This window comes from Haliotis rufescens, unplaced genomic scaffold (assembly GCF_023055435.1).
Source record: "Haliotis rufescens isolate VD_foot unplaced genomic scaffold, xgHalRufe1.0.p SCAF_46, whole genome shotgun sequence".
NCBI lineage: Eukaryota > Metazoa > Mollusca > Gastropoda > Lepetellida > Haliotidae > Haliotis > Haliotis rufescens.
Genome location: NW_025964179.1, coordinates 2,493,715 through 2,517,745, shown reverse-complemented (window position 1 = coordinate 2,517,745; position 24,031 = coordinate 2,493,715). Strand labels below are relative to the sequence as shown.

Here is a 24,031-nt window from a genome sequence, read left to right as displayed (position 1 = left end):
TGGTAACTTACTCATTAACCCTTCATTCCAACAGTCTCTACAAGTAAGAAGCACATGTACAAAGCCGTGGGGAATCGGTTGCGTTGTCGTAGATCGATGCTCATGATGTCAATCAATTGATTGTCTGGACCAGACTCCATTATTTACAGACCACCATCATATAGCTGGAATATTGCTGAGTACGCCGTAAAACAACAAACATGCTGATATAAAACCAGTGTAATGTCATATTATTCTACTAATTTCAAACAGCAATTGTACGGATATTATCATCTTATAAAGCTCAGGTCAACAAAAGTTGACTCCTGTCAAACAGAGAATAATGATACAACCACTTGATGCAGCAGAAAGATTTTAAACATGTTATACATCATCCTGAATTACATGAACCATCTGTCGTCATTTCTTTAATCGTTGTATTGTTGTCAGACATGTTGGAAGTGTGCATTGGTGTATCAATGTTCGTGTAACGTATCAGCACTTTGAGGTGTGAACAATATTGATGTCTCCATCAACAGCAGTCTGCCGCGACCTCCTAACGCCTGCGAGCATGGGTACCTGAGGACGGTGAGGCAGATCCTGTCAGGGACGGGTAAACATCCTCAACTGTGGATTGAAAGGCACGACACCGTTGATGGAGGCAGCAGAGGAGGGATACAGAGAAATTTTGGAGCTCCTTATTAGTAAGGGAGCTTATGTGTCACTGGTGGGCGATGACTGTGACACCATTCTTCACATAGCCTGTTATGGAGGAGAGATTGAGACGGTGAAGTATATCCTGTTTCTGAACGCAGTGGACTTCAACAAGAGTAGAGGAATGAAGAACAGGACACCGGTTATGGCGGCAGCATACCCCGGATACAGAGACGTGGTGGAGCTCCTTGTGACTAAAGGAGCTGACCTGTCACTGGTGGACGATTATGGTGACACTATCCTTCACTTAGCCTGTCGTGGAGGAGACGTGAGCACGGTGAGGTTTCTCCTGTCTCTGAACGAGGTGGACATCGACGCCAGGAACAAGAAAGGGCGGACTGCGGCCGACATAGCGAGAGAGAAGGGATATCGCCGTGTGGTGAGACTGCTGGTGTCCCGCGGCGCTCACTGAAGTCAATGTAGTGTTTGTGTAGACAGTGACGAACTGTTGGTACCGATAGTGGCGTCGTCGCTCATGTTGTTTATATACTCTTCAAAAAAGGAAACTTGACATAGATGTAAAACCACGTTTTGCCAAATATCTAAAATAATTACATTAAATGAGAACCAAATAAGTCAAACAGAAAGATGATGTGTCTATAATTCGCGAAAACACATGCAAAGCACATAAACGTAGCGTTTGGGGATCAATTTTACAGTTTCATCCAAACGCAACCGCCTGTAAAAAACGTGCAGCACAGGATCCTGCATTTAGGCATGCAGGCCCCCTGCTGAATGGGTATAAAAATCCACATCAACGGCTGATCACACAGTCCTTATAACTGCAGTAGAGGCGATGACAGAATGCCAAGACGGAATGCAGCTCAACGGAACAACGCCATTGGGAGATTACAAGCTGGAGCAACTCAGCAAGAAGTGGCCAGGCACTTTGGCGTATCCAATCTCCGCACTGTGGACCCGATACAACAACAACAACAGAGTTGACGACAGACCAAGGTCAGGAAGACCAAGGGTGACAACCCAAGCACAAGATCGATACATCCGGCTGCGACACCTCAGAGACCGCACTACCACAACCACGTCTACAACCACACAGATCCCTGGGGTACGCAGAATATCAGTTCAAACGGTACGCAACAGACTGAGGGAGGCTGGACTTTTTGCACGAAGACCTGTTCGACGTCATGTATTGACCCCACGTCACCTGGCGGACTGTCTGCTTTGGTGCCAACAGAGGGTTGGTTAGATGGGCACGTGCAAGGTGGAGAAATGTACTGTTTACTGACGAGTCCCGTTTCCTACTCACACGTGCTGATGGGCGCGCACGTGTCTACAGAGTGTCATGGTATGGGCCGGAATTCATCACGGTGGTAGGACGCCTCTCGTGCATGTGCCAGGTGCACTGACATATGTGCGTTACAGAGACTTGAATCTACAGCCTTACGTTCTTCCTCACGTCAACGTTCATGGCGGACAGTTCCAGCAGGACAACGCTCGACCGCATATTGCACGTGCTTGTCAGGACTTCTTACAGAACAACAACATCCAGACATTACCTTGGCTAGCCCGGTCACCAGATTTGTCCCCGATTGAGCATCTGTGGGACGAGTTGGATCGACGCGTTCGCAGAAGGAATCCACCGCCCCAAACACTTCCGGCGCTTCTTGATGCACTTCAGCATGAATGGCAGCACATCCAACAGCGTGTTATTGACAACTTGATTGCATCTAGGGGTCGTCGGTGTCAAGCGGTGATTGATGCACGTGGTGGGCACAACCGATACTGACATTTTCTGTACCCCTGTGATATTAACTGTATCGTGTACGTGTGTCTGTCTAGGTGACACGATTAATATTTTGAACATTGTGTACATTGATCTTCAAACAGTGTTTCAATTATGGTTTATGTGTCCTATTTTGAAACAATCGCATTATATTATTTCAGTTTTAAGATAAAACTGGGTTTTTTTTTGTTTCTGAAGATGAATACATCTTGGTAAAAGATTGTGGCACATTTTGTCATTTGTTATGATTGGAACAATTGGACAATAGACCGATCCAGTCCCGACCGATAAGCGCCGTCCACAAGATGCCGTCCTCGTTTTCGGCGTTTGGGGAGACAACCACTGGCTATTCGCTATGGCGTCACAGCCGGCGAAACCTGAATGCGCGGGCGATGAATTTGGCTCAGAATGCTTTGTTACCAGTCGTGTGTCAAAAATATCTAAATAGAGTCATATATGATCTGTTTTGGGTTCTATTTTAGTTGTCAAATTGCATATCGGGGGTGAGAATGAGTCATAAGTCCGATGTAATGGTGTATCGGTCGATGAGGAAGTCACCATGGCTGAAAGTTAGAAGCGTGCACTACTTCGAAGCACTCATGTCAGGCAGAGCATACTATATTGTCAATTTACAGCATGTCAATAATATATTATTTATCCAAGGGCGGAGTAACTAAATTTTGTTCTTACTTTACATCGTAATTTAAGTGTATGGACAGTACTGGAAACCGTAAACACAAGCATGAGTTACATATCCTGTTGATATCTATAAATGGCACTCAGCAATAAATAGATTGTCAACAATTACATTGCTCACGTATTTGTGTCTGGTGCTCTAAGTAAAACCAATATAACCTGAACGGCATCGAGTTAGTGGGTCTTTTTAATGAATAAACATAAAGAAATAGTTGATAAAATCAAAGCAGTACATTATTTCCCCTCACTGGTAGATTGGTTTTTATTATATTATAAATCAATCATAACATATAGATCTATTTTATTTGGCATCGGGAACATGGGGTCGGGCATGTCACCTGGAATAAATCTAGACCTGCTCAGAGGCTGATATTCAGCCCCAAATCTGCATCAGATGTCGGTAAACTGTCCCTCTTCCAACGTTTTAACATATCTATGCCATCCTAAAATAATGCAGAATGTAAGGAAATTATATTATAAGTTTTTTCCCCAATTTGTTTGCCAAGGGCACTTAGTTTGAAATTCTAAATTTAGACATAAATCCGTGGTCACACTTCCATAATATTGGACTTAATAAACTGCCAGTATTTAGGTACATGGATGTGAGAACAGTTGAAAACATTGAGAGGATCCAAGATAAAATGAGCACCTGTAACTGCCATGGTTATATCAAATCAATCGGATCCATGTTCCAGAAAAGGGAAACCTGCGATGGTAAAAGTATCTGAAGGCAGGATCTGCAGTACTTCCCATCAATTAACTTGCATTGATAAAATTTACAACACAAATTAAAATTCATATATGATCTTTTATTCAAAAGACTTGTCATGAATCCAAGAATTATAACTGTTACCAACTAAACATGTAAATTAAGTACAACAAATATCTCATTAGGAAGAGAATTTATGTATGTCAACTTCTTAATTATGAGGAAGACCACCACTATCTTCCTATTATGTATCACTTCTAAATGCAATCCAAAGATTTATATATGTCATAAGTTCAAAGCTTTAATCAAGAAAATGACCTCTTGACATCATGACTGTTACTTACTAAGAAGAAATAATTCTTTTATTGCTCCAGAAACCACATGCCTATAGGACATAACACCAAATAATATATATAACATTTTTAAAATCACATGTGAAGTAACAAGTATTACTTATGCATGAGATCGAATCCGTGGTCTGGTGGTAGAGCGTCCGCCCGGAGAGCGGAAGGTCCGGGGTTCGATCCCCGGCCGCGTCATACCAAAAGACGTTAAAAGATGGTACTTTTCCTTACTCTGTCTGGCGCTAGGCATTAATGGGCTAAAACAAGGACGGAGCTCGGATCCGTATACTGTGTCTGAGTGGGGTATTCATGTTAAACTGCGGCGTGGTATCTCAGTGAGCTAGCACTATAAATCGGCATCAGTCCGGACTAATACAAGCAGCCACACAAACACACACGTACATGCACGTCGCTATATAACTACAATAATCTTGGACGCGACGTTAAACCCCATTTCACCTCACCTACTTCTGCATGAAACAACATAGATTTAAATGCAAATATCAGGTTGCTGGACACCTGGAGTTCATTAGATATTTAAACATATATCCCAAGTATGCTTCGCAAATACTGGTGTGAACACGACTTTTCCTCAAATAAAATAATACACACAAACAGGGATTCAGACCAGTTCCTATTTTAGGTCACTGACTGACTGTCATTAATAATGTCCTAAAGTTGTTCTAAAATTGGGTAAAGTCATATCAAAAGATAAACAAACCACTTGAAATTGTCCTGAAAACAGCAAAATCACTGTGAAGTAAATATAAAAGCCTATTCTCAACATAATCATAACCAAAACTTAATTATCAAATATTGACAATCTCCTCAAATCAAGGTAAATAATTACAATTTTGGTTAAATACATTTCAATATTCACAGGGGGCACGGGCGGCCCAGTCGTCTAAGGCGCCGCGATTCGCTGTGCAGAGTTGCGTCCCTTGGCACGCCAGAAACCTATGATTGTGGGTTCGAATCCCGGTTCGCCCTGATTATGTTTCTAGGTTTATCAGCACTATACCCGTGCTCGTGGGTTTCACCGAAGTGGTAAACGTCTGAGACCTGCATCACTTCGGGCTTTCCTCCCACATTAAGCTGACACGCCGCGATATAACTGGAATAATGTTAAAAGCGGCGTTAAACCCAACTCACTCACTCACTCACTCACTCACTCACTCACAGTTATATATCAGAATTGATCAGGCACTCTGGATAATGCCTGATCAAGAGGTGACAAAGAAATACTGCCTTTGTTATTACAAATTCTTTGTATCTTATAATAAATATCATGCGTTATGATACAGGTAATCACTTTCAACACTATCTTTTTTTAATAATATATTATTTAAAAAGATTTTATTAATATTATGTCCTATAGAAAGAGACAACAAGCTAAGTTTTATATCAGGTGGATATTGTACCATCAAACATTTAGTGTTCGTTAGTGCAATTAATTCATAATAATCATACTTTTATACGGCATCAATAAAATAACTCGTTGGAATAATTATCAATAACTTGATTAGATTATAATTTAGATCATTACTTGACCATGTAACTCTGAGTTCATTAAAAAAACTTGCTATTATTTCCAGTAAATTAATTAAAATGACTCGACACTTCACGGGTCGTGAGCTTTTTGAACTGAATCCATGCCATTGAGGATCATTCAAATCAATGACATGTGCACATGTTAGGTGGACTTTGAGGTGTTCCTTTGTCTCGAGACCCTTGAAGATTCCGAGGTAGAATAGGTCTTCAGCAGCCCATGCTTGCCGTAAAAGGCGACTATGCTTGTCGTAAAAGGCGACTAACGGGATCGGGTGGTCAGGCTCGCTGACTTCGTTGATGTATGTCATCGATCCCAATTGCGTGGATCGATGCTCATGATATCAAGCACTGGATTGTCTGGTCCAGACTCGATTATTTCAAGACTGCCGTCATATAGCTGGAATATTGCTGGGTGCGGCGTTAAACAACAAACAAACCAACTATAATCGTTTTTAACAGTTATATTGATTCACTAAAATGTATATCATTAAGTTTCCAGTACCAGTGAATAACTTATGTTGCAAACAATTCTAAACCAATAATTTTCTTATATCAACTAAGATTTTCTTTTTAATTCAATCTGTCAAAATATTTCAGTAATTCACTTCCTTCTCACGAAATGTTCCTCTTCTTTCTTACCTTGAAGGGATGATTACATTTCACAAGAATAGGATCAGGTAATTCATTACTTTATGGGTCCTATCTCTTCATAGAAAGGCTGTCGCAAGTGAAAATAGCACAAACCGTAGCCACGTCGCTTCCCGGGTGTCGCCTTAACCACTAGGCTACCCGAATGACCCCGGAAGTAAGTCTGACAAATCCGCAAAGCGCGCCCGGCCTTCTGATTGGCTCAAACTGACGCATGTGCCAATTTTGATTGACAGACTGGATCGGTCCATTGTTAACTGAGTATAAATATAGATGATGTGTGATTGGTATGTAAACATCGCACCTCGTAATATATTCTGTGTTAATTGTATGTCGTAAATTTGGTATTAATCCTGAAACAGACAACAAACTGTTTTTTTACCTCACGCTGCACTGAGCCGAGGGTCGTCCAGCTGATGTACAATGACAATGACGTCACACTGCTGATGACGTCACGGCATTGTGGCTAAAGTCTAATAACTAAAGGGGCTGGCTGTTGTTTTTGTCAAATTGGGGGCACGGGTGGCCCAGTCCTCTAAAGCCCCCGTTGCCCTATCAAAAACTTTGACCAAGTTCTTTTAGTAGGAATTATCTTGCCAAGGTGGATGCAACTGACGAAGAATTGTTTGCTGTTGTCTTATGTGTTTTGTGTATTGCCATTTTGAGAAGGCGGCGTCGGGGTAGGCAAAGTCATATTTGGTCCCGAGAATGGCTGCTCGTTGTTGAAACAAATCAATTAATTCTTGCAACATCTCGTCAAACTTTGATCAGAGATTGACGAGAAATAGCATCGATTTCTATTCCATCAAAGTCCCGTCAAAAGTTTGTCCAAGTTTTTGACGGCATGTTACACTATCAAACACTTGGTAAAAATGGTGTTTGACCAATTTTTTTTATCAAAGTTTTTGATAGGGTAACGGGGTCATAAGGCGCCGCGATTCGCTATGCAGAGTTGCGTCCCTTGGGCACCTATGATTGTGGGTTCAAATCCCGGTTCGCCCCGATTATGTTTCTAGGTTGGTTTGTTGGTTTAACGCTGCACTTAGCAATATTCCAGCTATATGACGGCGGTCTGTAAATAATCGAGTCTGGACCAGACAATCCAGTGATTGATATCATGAGCATCTATCCACGCTCATCTATCCACATGTATCAACCAAGTCAGCGAGCCTGACCACACGATCCCGTTAGTCGCCTTTTACGGCAAGCATGGGTTGCTGAAGACCTTTTCTACCCCGAATCTTCACGGTTTTTATGTTTCTAGGATTGTCAGCACCACACCCGTGCTCGTGGGTTTCACCGAAGTGGTAAACGTCTGAGATCTGCATTACTTCGGGCTCTCCTCCCACATTAAGTCGACACGCCGCAATGTAACTGGAATACTGTTAAAAGCGGCGTTAAAAACTCAAATCACCCACTCACTCTTTGTCAAATACGATCTCGGTAATTCAGAGGCCGGAGCAATGCTGCCTTCATGACATATGCATACGCAAGTGCAACACAGGCACCATGTGGTTGGCATAGTTTAACTAAGGCAAAATATAAAAAAAAATTCCATGGAGTTGTGCTGCAAATTATTGTTGCTGAAATTTAAAAAGAAATATTTCTGATCAGCCAGGTATGTTGTCTCCATTTCAATAAAATAATACTGGCTTCGATTTTGCCCAACGGCCATGTTTCAAATTAAATACTTTGAACAATACAAAGGTAAATATCATGCAAACAGTAAGAAGAGTATCGGGATTGCACGTTTTAACCCCCTCCTCTTCAAATTAAATTAAACTTCAGCACACATCACGCACACAAATGCACAGTTTTAAATCTGGGGGAAATTCCCTGTTCTGTGATATCGTCCACTGTCATTTTATCTCATATCCTTACAAAATTATGACAGATATATTAGACTTGTATAACGTGACACCTTTGATACGAAAACGTACTTGTTCTATGTTGCGAAAATAAAGTTTCCGCTATGATTCCAAATAATGTTTTAGTGAATGTATTAGCTTTTGGTACTAAAATTAATTCATTTGAAGCAAGACCTGTAATCTGTAAAGCAGATCTGGAGAATAAATTCTGTAACTGAACACAATACAAGACTAGTATGGAATCTTGCCAGCAATTCTGAGAGATAACAATCAAGCCAACAAGGTCATATTGGATTGTCATAGTGTTGGTTTTTCGTTTAAAGCCGCACTCAGACATATTCCAGCTAGATGACGGCGGTCTGTAAATAATCGAGTCTGGACAAGAGAATCCAGTGATTGATATCATGAGCATCGATCCACGCAATTGGGATCGATGACTTGCCAAGTCATGCCAACCAAGTCAGCGAGCGTGACCACCCGATCCCGTTAGTCGCCTTTTACGACAAGCATAGTCACCTTTTACGGCAACCATGGGACCTATTCTACCCCGGAATCTTCGCGGGTCTATAGCAGTGTTACTTTAACTTTTTTTACTCCAGTGTGACCTAGGCAACTGGCGCCCGCTCACGATAGCGTCGGTCGTAGTACGGCTATACACCAAGGTACTAGCAGCCCGAGTCCAAACGGCAGTCACTTTACACCCTAGGCAGCGCGGCTTCATCAAGGCAGCGGGTTGTGTTGAGAATGTCCAGCTACTCACATCACTGGTTGAACACGCAAAGAAGAAGGGGAAACCCCTTGCTGTGGCACTTCTGGACTTATCCAAAGCGTTTGACATGGTTTCCCACTCACATGTGATTAATGGAGTCGTGAGACACGGGGCGGATCCACATCTGCTCCGTGTCGTAAAAGACCTCTACGGGGGAACTTCACAGCTTTCACAGTTCCATCAGGTCAGACGTCGAAGATACCTATGCTTCGGGGCGTCAGCCAGGGAGACCCCCTCTCTCCTTTGTTGTTCAACTTAGCCATAGATCCCCTATTCTACCTCCTGGAAGAAAAAGGCGTGGGGTACAAGCTCGAGGATGGACTTGCAATATCAGCGATGGGGTATGCAGATGATACAGGTTTGGCAAGTGATGGGGTGACAGAACTTCAAACCAATCTGACCTTGGTGGAGGGTTTTGGCAGGGAGACGGGTCTGAAACTGAACGTTAGATAGGGGGAAAACATACACGGTGAATACCGAGACGCCGAGACGCCGCTGGTCAATGCTGGTGCCAGAAGCTTTTGACCTGGTGCTCTAGGATCTCCAGAGCACCCCTGAAGCGGCGGCAGAAAGTATGCAGAAAGGGACAGTCAAGGAATGGCTCCACCTCCATCATTCGGTTGCGTCTGGCTTCTTGTACACCTGCTCGAGGGATGGGGGCTTAAGCCTTCCCTGCCTAAGATACATGGTGCCATGCAGTATTGTGCGGATGAAGAGCCGAGTAGTCCGTTCCAGTGACAATATCCTACGTACCATCAGTGAGGAACGGGATGGAGAGGCGTCCCTCACTGGTTCCGAACCAAGTGGGGGCTTCCGGCGTGCGCCGTCGACCACAAAGGAACGGCTGTCCGGCGATGGTGGCAGAACGAGCAAAGGAGAGCTTGGTACGCTCACAAAACCCAAGGTATGGGGGCACATCTGCTGAGAGGATCCAAGGCCGGCAACTCATGGTTGAGACGGGAGACCCTCGAAGAGTCCGAATTTTCACTGGCTATCAAGCTTAGGACCAACACCTACCCTACGAGGGAGGCAGTGAATCGAGGAAGGGCTGGGTCCGTGAAGAGTAGACGGTGTGGTTTTCTGACCGAGACGCTGGGGCATATCAGCGGCCACTGTGGGTTTGTCAAAAGGAACCGAATAAAACGGCACAAGTTGAGCACAGCCATATCGGGCGCTGCCAAAGCTCGTTGTTGGGCGGTACTTCTTGAACCCCGCTTCAGAGTTGGTGAGAGGTACCTCATGCCTGACCTTATCTTTGTAAAAGACGAAATGGCAGTAGTTGGTTGTTAGTTGGTTTGTTGTTTAACGCCGCACACAGCAATATTCCAGCTTTATGACGTCGGTCTGTAAATAATCGAGTCTGGACCAGACCATCAAGTGATTAATATCATGAGCATCGATCCACGCAATTGGGACAGATGACATGTATCAACAAAGTCAGCGAGCCTGACCACCCCCGATCTCGTTTCAGACAATGTTGCTGAGTGTGGCGTTAAACATCAAACAAGAAACCCAACAAATCAAAGCTTCTAAAGTCTTAATAAAACACCACCACAAAAGTCCTCTTGAAATAAATTCTTACAGTCTTTGACCTTAATCTAGGCAACTTCTGAAGATACAACAATAACTTTGTCTCAGGACATTACAAATACAGGAGAAACTGTCAAATACAACCACGGTTCAAAATAACCATGACCTTTGACCTTCTTGTATCAAAAGTAGTCCCCAGGTCCATCTGGAATAATATATCTTCACTCACCTCAATGATCTTTGCCCAATACTAGCAATAAGGATGACACAACCATAATTTGTCAATTTTACCTAATAGGTGACCTATAGCTACATCTTGTACATAAATTTGTTTGTTGGAAGATTCCAGGGTAGATTAGGTCTTCAGCAACCCATGCTTGGAGTAAAAAGGGACTCTGCTTGTCGTAAAAGGCGACTAATGGGATCGGGTTGTCAGGTTCGCTAACTTGATTGATGCATGTCATCGATCCCAATTGCGTGGATCGATGCTCATGGATATTAAACATTGGATTGTCTGGTTCAGATTCGATTACTTACAGACCGCCGTCATATAGCTGGAATATTGCTGAGTGCGGCGTTAAACAAAAAACAAACAACAAATCAACGCCGCACTCAGTTATATATTCCAACTATATGGCGGCGGTCTGTAACCAATCAAGTCTGGACCAGACAATCCAGTGATGATGTCATTAGCATCGATCCACGCAATTTGGATCGATGACATTCATCAAGAATGTCAACAAGCCTGACCACCCGATCCTGTTAGTCGCCTTTTACGACAAGCATAGTCACCTTTTTACGGCAACCATGGGTTCCTGAAGACCTATTCTACCCCGGAATCTTCACGGGTCTATAGCAGTGTTACTTTAACTTCACTGGGTTTTTTTTTACTTTAGTGTCACCTAGGCCACTTGCGCCATGTCACCATAACGTCGGTCGTAGTACGGCTATACACCAAGGTACTAGCAGCCCGAATGCAAAAGGCAGTCACCTTAACACTAGCTAGATAGCGCGGCTTCATCAAGGCACCGAACTGAGCTGAGAATGTCCAGCTACTCACATCACTGGTTGAACACGCAAAGAAGAAGGGGAAGTCCCTTGCTGTGGCACTTCTGGACTTATCCAAAGCGTTTGACATGGTTTCCCACTCACATGTGATTAATGGAGTCGTGAGACACGGGGCGGATCCACATCTGCTCCGTGTTGTAAAAGACCTCTACACTGGAACTTTCACAGCTTTCACAGTGCCATCAGGTCAGACGTCGAAGAAACCTATCCTGCGGTGCGTCAAGCAGGGAGACCCCCTCTCTGCTTTGTTGTTCAACTTAGCCATAGATCCCCTATTCTACCTCCTGGAAGAAAAAGGCGTGGGGTACAAGCTCGAGGATGGGCTTGCAATATCAGCGATGGGGTATGCAGATGATACAGGTTTGGCAAGTGATGGGGTGACAGGACTTCAAACCAATCTGACCTTGGTGGAGGGTTTTGGCAGGGAGACGGGTCTGAAACTGAACGTTAGATAGGGGGAAAACATACACGGTGAATGCCGAGACGCCGCTGGAGGTCAATGGGAGCGAACTCCTATGGATCGACCCGGATAGCACCGCTAAGTACCTGGGCGCACTCATCGATCCATGGGTAGGTACCACGAGCAAAGACTGGCGCCAGAAGCTTTCGACCTGGTGCTCTAGGATCTCCAGAGCACCTCTGAAGCCGCGGCAGAAAGTATGCCTCCTCACCAAGTATGCGGTCCCCCGCCTACAATACGCCCTCTCGACAGTGAAATCTTCATGCGGCTTACTCAACAAGTTGGACACGTTAATCCGAGGGACAGTCAAGGAGTGGCTCCACCTCCATCATTCGGTTGCGTCTGGCTTCTTGTACACCTGCTCGAGGGATGGGGGCTTAAGCCTTCCCTGCCTAAGATACATGGTGCCATGCAGTATTGTGCGGATGAAGAGCCGAGTAGTCCGTTCCAGTGACAATATCCTACGTACCATCAGTGAGGCGTCCCTCACTGGTTCCGAACCAAGTGGGGGCTTCCGGCGTGCGCGGTCGACAACAAAGGAACGGCCGTCGGGCGATGGTGGCGGTGAGCTTGGTACGCCCACAAAACCCAATGTATGGGGGCACATCTGCTGAGAGGATCCAAGGCCGGCAACTCATGGTTCAGACTTGAGACCCTCGTAGAGTCCGAATTTTCACTGGCTATCAAGCTTAGGACCAACACCTACCCTACAAAGGAGTCAGTGAATCGAGGAAGGGCTGGGTCCGTGAAGTGTAGACGGTGTGGTTTTCTGACCGAAACGCTGGGGCATATCAGCGGCCACTGTGGGTTTGTCAAAAGGAACCGAATAAAACGGCACAAGTTGAGCACAGCCATATCGGGCGCTGCCAAAGCTCGTGGTTGGGCGGTACTTACTGAACCCCGGTTCAGAGTCAGCGAGAGGTACCTCATACCTGACCTTATCTTTGTAAAAGACGACATGGCGGTAGTTGTTGGTTTGTTGTTTAACGCCGCACACAGCAATATTCCAGCTATATGACGGCGGTCTGTAAAAAATCGAGTCTGCACCAGACAATCCAGTTATTAATATCATGAGCATCGATCCACGCAATTGGGACCGATGACATCTATCAACCAAGTCAGCGAGGCTGACCACCCGATCCCGTTAGTCGCCTTTTACGACAAGCATAGTCGCCTTTTCCGGCAAGCATGGGTTGCTGAAGACCTATTCTACCCCGGAACCTTCATGGCGGTAGTGGTGGATGTGACTGTAGTCTGGGACTCCTCTATGGAGGCACTCGCCGCAGCGGCAAACACGAAGGTGAGAAAGTACCGACCGCTTGCACAGGCCGTTCTAGAACGGACGGGGGCCACCAAGTGTGAAGTCTTCGGGCTTCCGCTCGGCGCTGGAGGAACGATGTTCATGATGTAAATCACTGGATTATCTGGTCCACACTCGATTATTTACAGACCACCGTCATCTCACGGAGTGCGGCGTAAAACAACAAATCAAACCAATCAATTTGTTTTGTTTGTTTGTTGTTTAACGCCGCACTCAGCAATATTCCAGCTATATGACGGCGGTCTGTAAAATAATCGAGTCTGGACCAGACAATTCAGTGATTAATATCATGAGCATCGATCCACGCAATTGGGATCGATGACATGCATCAACCAAGTCAGCGAGCCTGACCACCCGATCCCGTATGGGTTGCTGAAGTCCTATTCTACCCCGGAATCTTCACAGGTCCAAACCAATCAAAACTAACACTGCCATATCTGTCCAAACCAATCAAAACTAACACTGCCATATCTGTCATTGTCATTACATGAACCTTCTATGTATCTTATATACAGTATTACATTTAAAACTGATGGTCAAAACAAATTTAAAAGATCTTTTACATCTCAACTGGGTCAGAGACGCTGTATTAGAATGAACACACCATTGCAAACAGTTGTCTAATCAATAAGCACTCATGTTGTTGATCGACCCGTGAAGATCCGGGGTAGAATAGGTCTTCAGCAACCCATGCTTGCCATAAAAGGCGACTAACGGGATCGGGTGGTCAGGCTCGCTGACTTGGTTGATGCATGTCATCGATCCCAATTGCGTGGATCGATGCTCATGATATTTACCACTGGATTGTCTGGTCCAGACTCGATTATTTACAAGACCGCCGTCATATAGCTAGAATTTTGCTGAGTGTGGCGTAAAACAACAAACCAACCAACCATGTTGTTAATCACTGGATTGTCTGGTCCAGACTCGAATCTTTACAGACCGCTGTCATATAGCGAGTCAGTAAAATGTAACGTCACATCGGCAGTATTTCAGCCATATCGTGACGAAAGTTATAATATATATATAGAGATTGTATAAAAAGCTGTCAACGATGGACAGTATAATAACTAGAGTATCACAGTTTCGATTTTAAAACTAGTTTAGAATATTTAAAAGAAAACATTATCATTCAACAATACAATATCAAAATGGGCTATAGATCACCAGCAACAAAGTTAGGCCACCTTACTAGGGACCGTGGAGACTTACGATCATACTTCTGCTATCTACACGGTTCCTGAGCAGGATTTACACCATCCCGTTAGCTGCTGGCGATGATACGGATTTTAGCCATCAATTAAAATAACAAAGATACTAAGATTAAAACTGTGGCATGAATAAAGGTACTTAGAAAGATGTGGTCTTACATATCCTCTCAGGGGGACAATAATTTACGCTACTGAAACCCCCTTTGAGGATACAGCCACTAACCATCTTAGTTACAAATCATACACTACCAATATTATAAAGTATAACGATCTACACATATCAAAATTGATCAATGAGTTCAAGATCTTTTAAAAAAGCAAAAAATATATGAGAACTTATTCCATTAAAAAGATCATCACAATCGTCCTGCTTGACTGTGATTCTCTCATCACAAGGGATACAAAATGGAGGATCCTCACCTTTAAAAAAATATTCATTTGTTTTCCTGCTATGGCCAATACGACATCGTCGTATTATGACCTCTTCAAATCTGGACTGACAACCCAAATAGGCGTAGTGTAGCCAATAGTTGGTTTTATTTCATGTAATTTATTGATACCTACTTGGGTGTCCTACTTCTTTTGCATCAGATCTCGGATATATAATCCAATCACTGGCTTATAATCTATGTATGGAATATGGAGCGGTGTCACAGTTTTTTTGAGTGCTGCTTTTGCAGCAGCGTCAGCCATTGTGTTCCCAGTAATTCCAACATGGCTGGGTAACCAACAGAAAACGATGTCGCATTGGCCAGTAGCAATTTTTAAGTTCATTTTATAATTCAAGAATTCCGATTAAAAGTGGATGTTTCGTGGACTGATTTGTAATTGCCTGAAGACAGGATTTGGTTGGTTGGTTTGTTGTTTAACGCTGCACTCAGCAATATTCCAGCTATGTGACGGCGGTCTGTAAATAATCGAGTCTGGACCAGACAATCAAGTGATTGATATCATGAGCATCGATCCATGCACCAACCAAGTCAGCGAGCCTGACCACCCGATCCCGTTAGTCGCCTTTTACGACAAGCATAGTCACCTTTTACGGCAAGCATGGGTTGCTGAAGACCTATTTTACCCCGAAATCTTCACGGGTCCCGCGCAATTGGGAAATGATGACATGCATCAGCCAAGTCTTCGAGTCTGACCACCCGATCCCGTTAGTCGCAAGCATGGGTTGATGAAGACCTATTCTGCCCTGAAGACAGGAAAGAGAATCGGAAAATATAATAAATTGTTTATGTTTTGATTGTTTACTGGTGCTGTTAATATGGATTTTGATTCGGCTGTAAAAATGGAACAGTTATCAGGAATTCTATATGATATAGTCCTGGATCCAATGATGGTGGCACTAGCAACTGCGTCACCATCCTTGGATCCATCTGTAAATAGAGATTTGTAGGTATCATATTTGTTTCGTAGTTGATGATATTCCTGTTGATAAATAAGTTGATTGGTTTCAGACAATATTGCTGAGTGTGGCGTTAAACATCAAACAAAAAACCCAACAAATCAAAGCTTCTAAAGTCTTAATAAAACACCACCACAAAAGTCCAGTTGAAATAAATTACCTTCAGACTTTGACCTTAATCAAGACAACTTCTAAAGATACAACAATAACTTTGTCTCAGGACAATACAAATACAGGAGAAACTGGCAAATACAACCACGTTTCAAAATAACCATGACCTTTGACCTTCTTGTATCAAAAGTAGTCCCCAGGTCCATCTGGAATAAGTAAATCTTCACTCACCTCAATGATCTTTGCCCAATACTAGCAATAAGGATGACACAACCATACTTTGTCAATTTGACCTTATAGGTGACCTACATCTTGTACATAAATTTGTTTGTTGGAAGATTCCGTGGTAGAAAAGGTCTTCAGCAACCCATGCTTGCCGTAAAAGGTGACTCTGCTTGTCATAAAAGGCGACTAACGGGATCGGGTGGTCAGGTTCGCTGACTTGGTTGAAGCATGTCATCGATACCAATTGCGCGGATCGATGCTCTTGATATTAATCATTATATTAATATTAAAATTATATGGCGGCGGTCTGTAACTAATCGAGTCTGGACCAGCCAATCCAGTGATTGATGTCATGAGCATCGATCCACGCAATTGGGATCGATGACATTCATCAACAAAGTCAGCAAGCCTGACCACCCGATCCCGTTAGTCGCCTCTTACGACAAGCAGAGGTTGCTATAAAGACCTATACTACCCCGGATCTTCACAGGTCCCTTCAAAAGGCGACTAACGGGATTGGGTTGTCAGGCCCGCTGACTTAGTTGATGCAATGTCATCGATCCCAATTGCGTGGATCGATGCTCATGATGTCAATCGCTGGATTGTCTGGTCCAGACTCGAATATTTTGTTGGTTGGCTTGTTGTTTAAACGCCGCATACAGCAATATAATTTTTTTATTTGAAGTTTACACGATATACGGCTTTTCCACTGGACGAGAGGTCGGTCACATAACCGCGAAATTGACGTTCATAAGTGTATGAACGACACAATTTGACGTTCATACGCTTTTCACGAGACCGTGTTCTTGAAATGACGTAAACACTGACGGGCTACTTCCACATTCCTGGGGAAACCCCTGGGAATTCCCTACCACGAAAACATGCATAAGCGTTCTTTCTGATCATTTAGAACCTTTATTTTTGGTCTCAGCGTTTCAGTATACTTTGATAAATGAGAGAGCGTGACTGCATGATTGTTCACGAATATCCTCGCTACGGCCCATCCTAATGAACAAACGAAGAAATGCACATCTAAACTATCGTAGTATCGACTCGATCCGTGCCTAGGCTGACATTGACCGTCTCCAGCAATCTATGAATTTACCTTTGTGTCTGTTTGACGCATCTTTATTCACCTTTCAATGATCGGCCAGTTGATTAATGATGACTAACACATGTAACCACCAAAGGTTCATCAACAACTTCGGAAATCTCTCCCGTCACGTTTATCGTGTCGGCCATTTTGACGTCTTGTACTTGATGTAAATGTATTACGATGCGCTGTCATTGTGACTGACTTACTGAGGTAGTTCTTTACAGACCTTTCTCATCTAATGAGGATATGATTTGAACACATGTGCTGCGTAAGATGTTTCTGGAGAGCAAGTTGTGCATCCATACGCCCATGTCACCTCTCTTTTTGAGGAACTATTTTACTCCGCGATATAGCTGGTTGTTGTATGGCTGTCAGTGTAAACATGAAGTCACACGTACTAAATAAAATTGTGTTTAGATCTACGCCTACATCTTGTGAGGTAAGAAATTGTGATAAAAAAATCGCAAGCTCCGACGTTCATACAGTTTGGCCCTCACTCTATGAAGGTTCATACTTCAATGAACTCACACAAAGTGAAGGTCAATTCTTAAATGACGGCGGTCTGTAAATAATAGAGTCTGGACCAGACAACCCAGTGATTTATATCAAGCGCATCGATTCACGCAATTGCATCCTGGATTCAGGGGGCGCTGACAATAGATCACATGAAAGGTTTAGCACATCTCTTCCTCATCATCAATGTTGCTCTTCAATCTCTCTCAGATCAAACTCATCATCTTCCATGATCTCATCTTCTTCAATATGAACAATATGTTCACACTCCAATACCTCTTGCAACAAGGAGTGTGAAAAATTGTAAATTTCAATTCCGACAATGTGTGTAAACAATGTCGGAACCAAACATTTTGCCAACAAATGTTTCACATGCAATTGTCTTTCAAGAAATAAGCCTTCTTGAAAAAACAAAGAATTTTCAACTCTTGTCTTTCAAGAAATAAGCCTTCTTGAAAAAACAAAGAATTTTCAACTCTGTCACAATGAGAATTAGATGTTGGAGAGGCATGTCTTGGTCTTAATACCAGGACAAAACGGACTTCTTTTCCTGCTTCAAAAGATCTTCAGGGGATCTTTGGACCAAGAAACATAAATGCATTGCCTAACTTGTAACAGGTGAGCTGTTTGTTGTTTAACGCCGCACTCAGCAATATTCCAGCTATATGACATCGTTCCATCTATATGACGGCGGTCTGTAAAACAATCTAGTCTGGACCAGACTATCCAGTGATCGACCTTATGAGCATCGATCCACGCAATTGGGATCGATGGCATGTTGGTTGGTTGTTGTTTAACGCAGCACTCAGCTATTAATATTCCAGCTATATGACGGCGGTCTCTAAATAATCAAGTCTGGACCAGACAATCCAGTGATTGACTTCCTGAGCATCGATCCACGCAATTGGGATACGATGACATGCATCAACCATGTCAGCGAGCCTGACCAGCCAATCCCGTTAGTCGCCTTTTACGGCTCTTGAATATCCGGGGTAGAATAGGTCTTCAGCAACCCATGCTTGCCGTAAGAGGCGACTAACGGGATTGGCTGGTCAGGCTTGCTGACTTCGTTGATGCATGTCATCGTATCCCAATTGCGTGGATCGATGCTCAGGAAGTTTATCACTGGATTGTCTTGTCCAGACTCGACGTCTTACATATAGCTGGAATATTGCTGGGTGCGGCGTTAAACAACAAACAAACGACTCTTGCAGATAAATAAGATAACACATTAAAAAGTAAAACCTTTATAGCTTACTGATGAACATATTATCCTTGAAAATACGTAAACTTGACACTGTATCATGTAAATAAATTTGGAACAACATTTGCTAATATTAAGTTTGATTGTTACACACCACATTTGTCTTGAATGTTTTTGCCAAAGTGGAGAAGGGCATCACTAAGGAGGTCAACCCTGTTTTCCGGCGTCTTTTTCCTTTGTAATATTGGCGAATTTGCCCAGATAAGACCAGAGTCTCTCGAGACCTTCTTCGTCCGACAGACCTGCTCCTTCTGTCCTTAGGGGCTCATAAACAATATCTTCACGATTGCCCGAAAACAGTTCCATATTCACAGCAGAAGCAAACGCAATTTTTACAGCACTTAAATATATCAGTAACCAATCTGAACACAAACAATTCATTAATTTTTCCGATTCACTTTCGTGCCTTCAGGTGATTAAAAATATGTCTTCGAAATATCCACTTTTAATCCAAATTCTCGAATTTACTTATGATCTTGCTGCTGGCCAATATGACGTCGTTTTTTGTTGGTTTCCATGCCATGTTGGTATGTAAACAAATCCGTGACACCACTTCTTATCCCATACAGTGATTATAAACCTATAATTAGATCTCACATCCGTGATCTAATGCAAAAGAAGTGGGACAACCAAGTAGGTATCAATAAATTACATAAAAATTTAACCACCTACTTTGGTTGTCAGTCCAGATTTGAAGGTCATTATGCGAGTTGTCGTATTGGCCATTGGAGATATACCCATGAGTATTTGTTAAAAGGCGACGATCCTCCGTTTTGTATCCCTTGTGATGAAAGAATCACGGTCAATCATGTCCTGCTTGATTGTATTGATTTTTCCATCACAAGGGATAAATATTTCAGTGTAAAAACAGTGAAGGATCTTTTAAGTAAAGTTAATTCCTTTTTAATACTATGTTTGTTAAAAGAAATAGATCTTATTCATAAATTTTGATGTATTTACTGTATTGTTTTAAAAATTGGTAGTGCTAATTCATAACTTAGATTGTTAGTGGCTGTACCATCAAGGGGGGTTGAAGTAGCGTAACATTATTGTCCCCCTAAGAGGGTATGTAAGTCCCACATCATTCGAAGTATTTATATGCATTCCAGAATTTTAAAACGTAGAATTTTTGTCATTTTAATATTAGGCTTAACTGGTAAAATATCGCCAATGACTGAAGGGACGATATAAATCCAGCCAGGGTCCATGCAGGAAGCAAAGGCACTGTAATTCCCCATGGTCCCTGGTATGGTGATTACCCTTTAGTTACTGACGATCTCTGTTTGTTTGTTTGTTTGTTGTTTAACGCCGCACTCAGCAATATTCCAGCTATATGACGGCGGTCTGTAAATAATCGAGTCTGGACCAGACAATCAAGTGATCAATATCATGAGCATCCATCCACGCAGTTTGGACCGATGACATGCATCAACGAAGTCACCGAGCCTGACCACCCGATCCCGTTAGTCGCCTTTTACGACAAGCAGAGTCACCTTTAATGGGAAACATGGGTTGCTGAAGACCTATTCTACCCCGGAACGATCTCTAGCTCATTTTTTAAATATTGTGTTGTGTGTTCATTGTTGCTTTTGAATGTTCCTCAGCTAGTTTTAAATATACTATGTGATATTCTAGTTATTGTACCGTCCTTTGATGACAGGTTCTTATGAAGTTTAGATGTATGTGTTAATAATGTATTTCTTGTCGTCATGATATGGCTGAAATATTGCCGATGTGACGTTAAATATTAACTCACTCATGTTTGATAAACTGATGATCAAGTTCCTTTGCAGTGACTTGATGACAGTGATGTCGGGACATTTGTTATTTCCATACAAGTGAGTTTCCGTGGCCCTTCGAAGGGGGGATTGTTTTTCAATTGACTTTCAAATTGCTACTTCATAACGTTGATGGTTGACAGTGATCACAACAAGAGTCATCAGAAAGATGACATATCCCCCTGGCAGCTGTTTGTAAAGTAACCACAAGTAAATGTGCAATTCTGTATGCAATGAGTGAAGAAATATATGTTCTTGAAGACCATACATTGTTTACCCACAAAAGATCCACCATGGTCGTATCCATATGAAATGGAAAGTAAAACAAGTGTGTTTCTGTGGGTTTTTATGCAAACAAATGACAAATTACAAGAAACAATAACTAAATTAGATACTGTAAATAGAAACTATTTTTTCAAACTGTGAAAATACGTGCAAGTTACTCTGGTCAGTCTGGAAACACTTTTATGACTTGGTTCAATGGTCTGGAACAAAAGGGTTGTTTTGAACACTGGAAATATCATAATACCACTGTGTAATTGTCAATGGTAGAGTCCTCTGCGTTGTCGATAATCTTGAATACAATGACAAAGCGCTCTTTAAACATGTTACTTGGACCCTAAAATAGTAAACATGGACCTTTAATTAGTTGATGATAGTCAGGTGACAAAGGTGATGATTCATGTTTGTTTAAATCATGGTTCATATCACCAATGACAACTGCATATCTGGTGGATAGCTGAAGGATATTGTCCAGGAGTACCTGAGTCAGAAGTGTAGCTGAAACTGTTGGTGGCTTGTAAACACCTACAACTATTACGTCAGGCAGGTACTGGTTCAAGATTCATTATCTCAATGCCTCTCTGGTTGTTGGCTATCACAGTTGTTGGTTTGGTAGCAAAGACTGCCATTCCATGTGGTGGCCGTACAGTTGATGTAGCTGTGTCATCATTCCTGTAGAGGTTGAAGCCTGGAAATAGGTAACTCTCATTAGCTTCTGTGGGTCTGATTCTTGTTTCTGACAAGAGAAAGATATCTGTTGACTTGAAGTGTCGATCATGTAAGGCGATAACAAATCCATCTGACATGGATTATATTGGTGTGCTTGAAAGAGTGCATGATGTAGAGGTCCTAAGACTTTCCATTTCTCGCTTGACATCTTCATTAACTGACATCATCATTGTTTTGTTGAGGTTACGAATATGCAGACTGCTCTGCTCAATCCAACATAGTGTGCACACTGCAAAGTCAACAACAAGTGAAGACAGAGTGAGTGAGTGAGTTAAGATTTATAGTCACATCGGCAATATTTCAGCCATATCGTGACTAAATCAAGTTGTACATGAAGCATATATAAATAAAGACATTTAAATCTGTCGACAAAGGACAGTAAAAACACTAGACTAACACAGATGTAGATTTAAAACTAGCATATCATCATAAAATTGGAACAATTCATAACAGTACACAATAAAAATAGGCTATAGATCACCAATAACCAAAGGTAGGTCACCATACTAGGTACCATGGGGACTTACGATACTTCTGCTACCTACATGGTAACCCAGCAGGATTTACACCATCGCTCTGGCTACTGGTGATTCTTAGTAAGTTAGTGAAGACAGAGTTTCTCCCTGAGCCCTATGGACGATACTTCTGCTAGCTACATGGTAACCCAACAGGATTTACACCATCGCTCTGGCTACTGGTGATTCTTAGTAAGTTAGTGAAGACAGAGTTTCTCCCTGAGCCCTATGGAGTGTCTTGGCGGCAGATGGTCTTAATGGGAACTGTGTTCTCATAACAACTCCATTGCGTCCAACCTTGAACTGTCTAGAGACTGGTGCAAATGGGTGTTCAGGTGTTGTTTACAGGAGATGTGCACAGATGACTTGTCTTGTCTTGTCTGTCGTCCTACTCTCTCTTCTGGAAATATCTATCCAAGTTATTCCTTGATTGGCTTGAGAATAAATGAGAAGATTCTTTTCAAAAACTAACCTTTTCATTGCAAATCTTACTTGAGGTGGATACGAATGTAACTTGATTACTACTCTGTAACTCTCAAAAAACAAGTCGCGCAAAGTTAACCGTGAATCTGGCAATCGTGTCCTTGTCCATAAAGATTTTTAAAAATGAAAATTTAAAAATAACAAGCGGCACCACTTCAGCAAGTTAGTGATACATCTTTCAAGTTTCGATCAAATATACTGAATGGTTTTCGAATTCTGCCACGGAAACGAACCCCGTCCCTAATGGAGTCTATATCCAACTTCTTTCCATAAAAAGTTTCAGAAATAAAAATCCCAAAATATCAAAAGGCACCACTTCAGTATGGTTCTCCAGTCTGAAAAAATAGAGACAACATGCAGTTCAAACATAGCATTAAGTAAATCTGTCAACCAAGGTGAAACAACTCAAAGAAGTTTCGTTGAATTAATATTTACAAACTATATGACGGCGGTCTGTAAAATAATCGAGTCTGGACCAGACAATCCAGTGATTGACATCATGAGCACCGATCTGCAAGAGTCGTTTGTTTGTTGTTTAACGCCGCATCCAGCAATATTCCAGCTATATGTATGACGGCCTTTTACGGCTCTTGAATATCCGGGGCAGAATAGGTCTTCAGCAACCCATGCTTGCCGTAAGAGGCGACTAACGGGATTGGCTGGTCAGGCTTGCTGACTTCGTTGATGCATGTCATCGTATCCCAATTGCGTGGATCAATGCTCAGGAAGTCAATCACTGGATTGTCTTGTCCAGACTCGATTATTTACAGACCGCCGTCATACATATAGCTGGAATATTGCTGGGTGCGGCGTTAAACAACAAACAAACGACTCTTGCAGATAAATAAGATAACATTAAAAAGTAAAACCTTTATAGCTTACTGATGAACATATTATCCTTGAAAATACGTAAACTTGACACTGTATCATGTAAATAAATTTGGTACAACATTTGCTAATATTAAGTTTGATTGTTACACACCACATTTGTCTTGAATGTTTTTGCCAAAGTGGA

The 24,031-nt window shown here is 42.5% G+C and overlaps 1 protein-coding gene across 1 annotated transcript; it reads left to right on the top strand.

Annotated features, from left to right (window-relative positions):
• The first annotated feature begins 634 nt into the window (after positions 1–634).
• On the top strand, positions 635–1,105 carry LOC124141640 (ankyrin repeat domain-containing protein 50-like). Its single transcript, XM_046509672.2, has one exon. The coding sequence runs from the start codon at positions 635–637 to the stop codon at positions 1,103–1,105; it is 471 nt and encodes a 156-aa protein (XP_046365628.2).
• Positions 1,106–24,031: the final 22,926 nt, after the last annotated feature.

Excerpts from the sequence above, each read along its gene's own strand:
- LOC124141640 (XM_046509672.2), top strand. The coding sequence starts at position 635 with ATGGAGGCAGCAGAGGAGGGATACAGAGAAATTTTGGAGCTCCTTATT.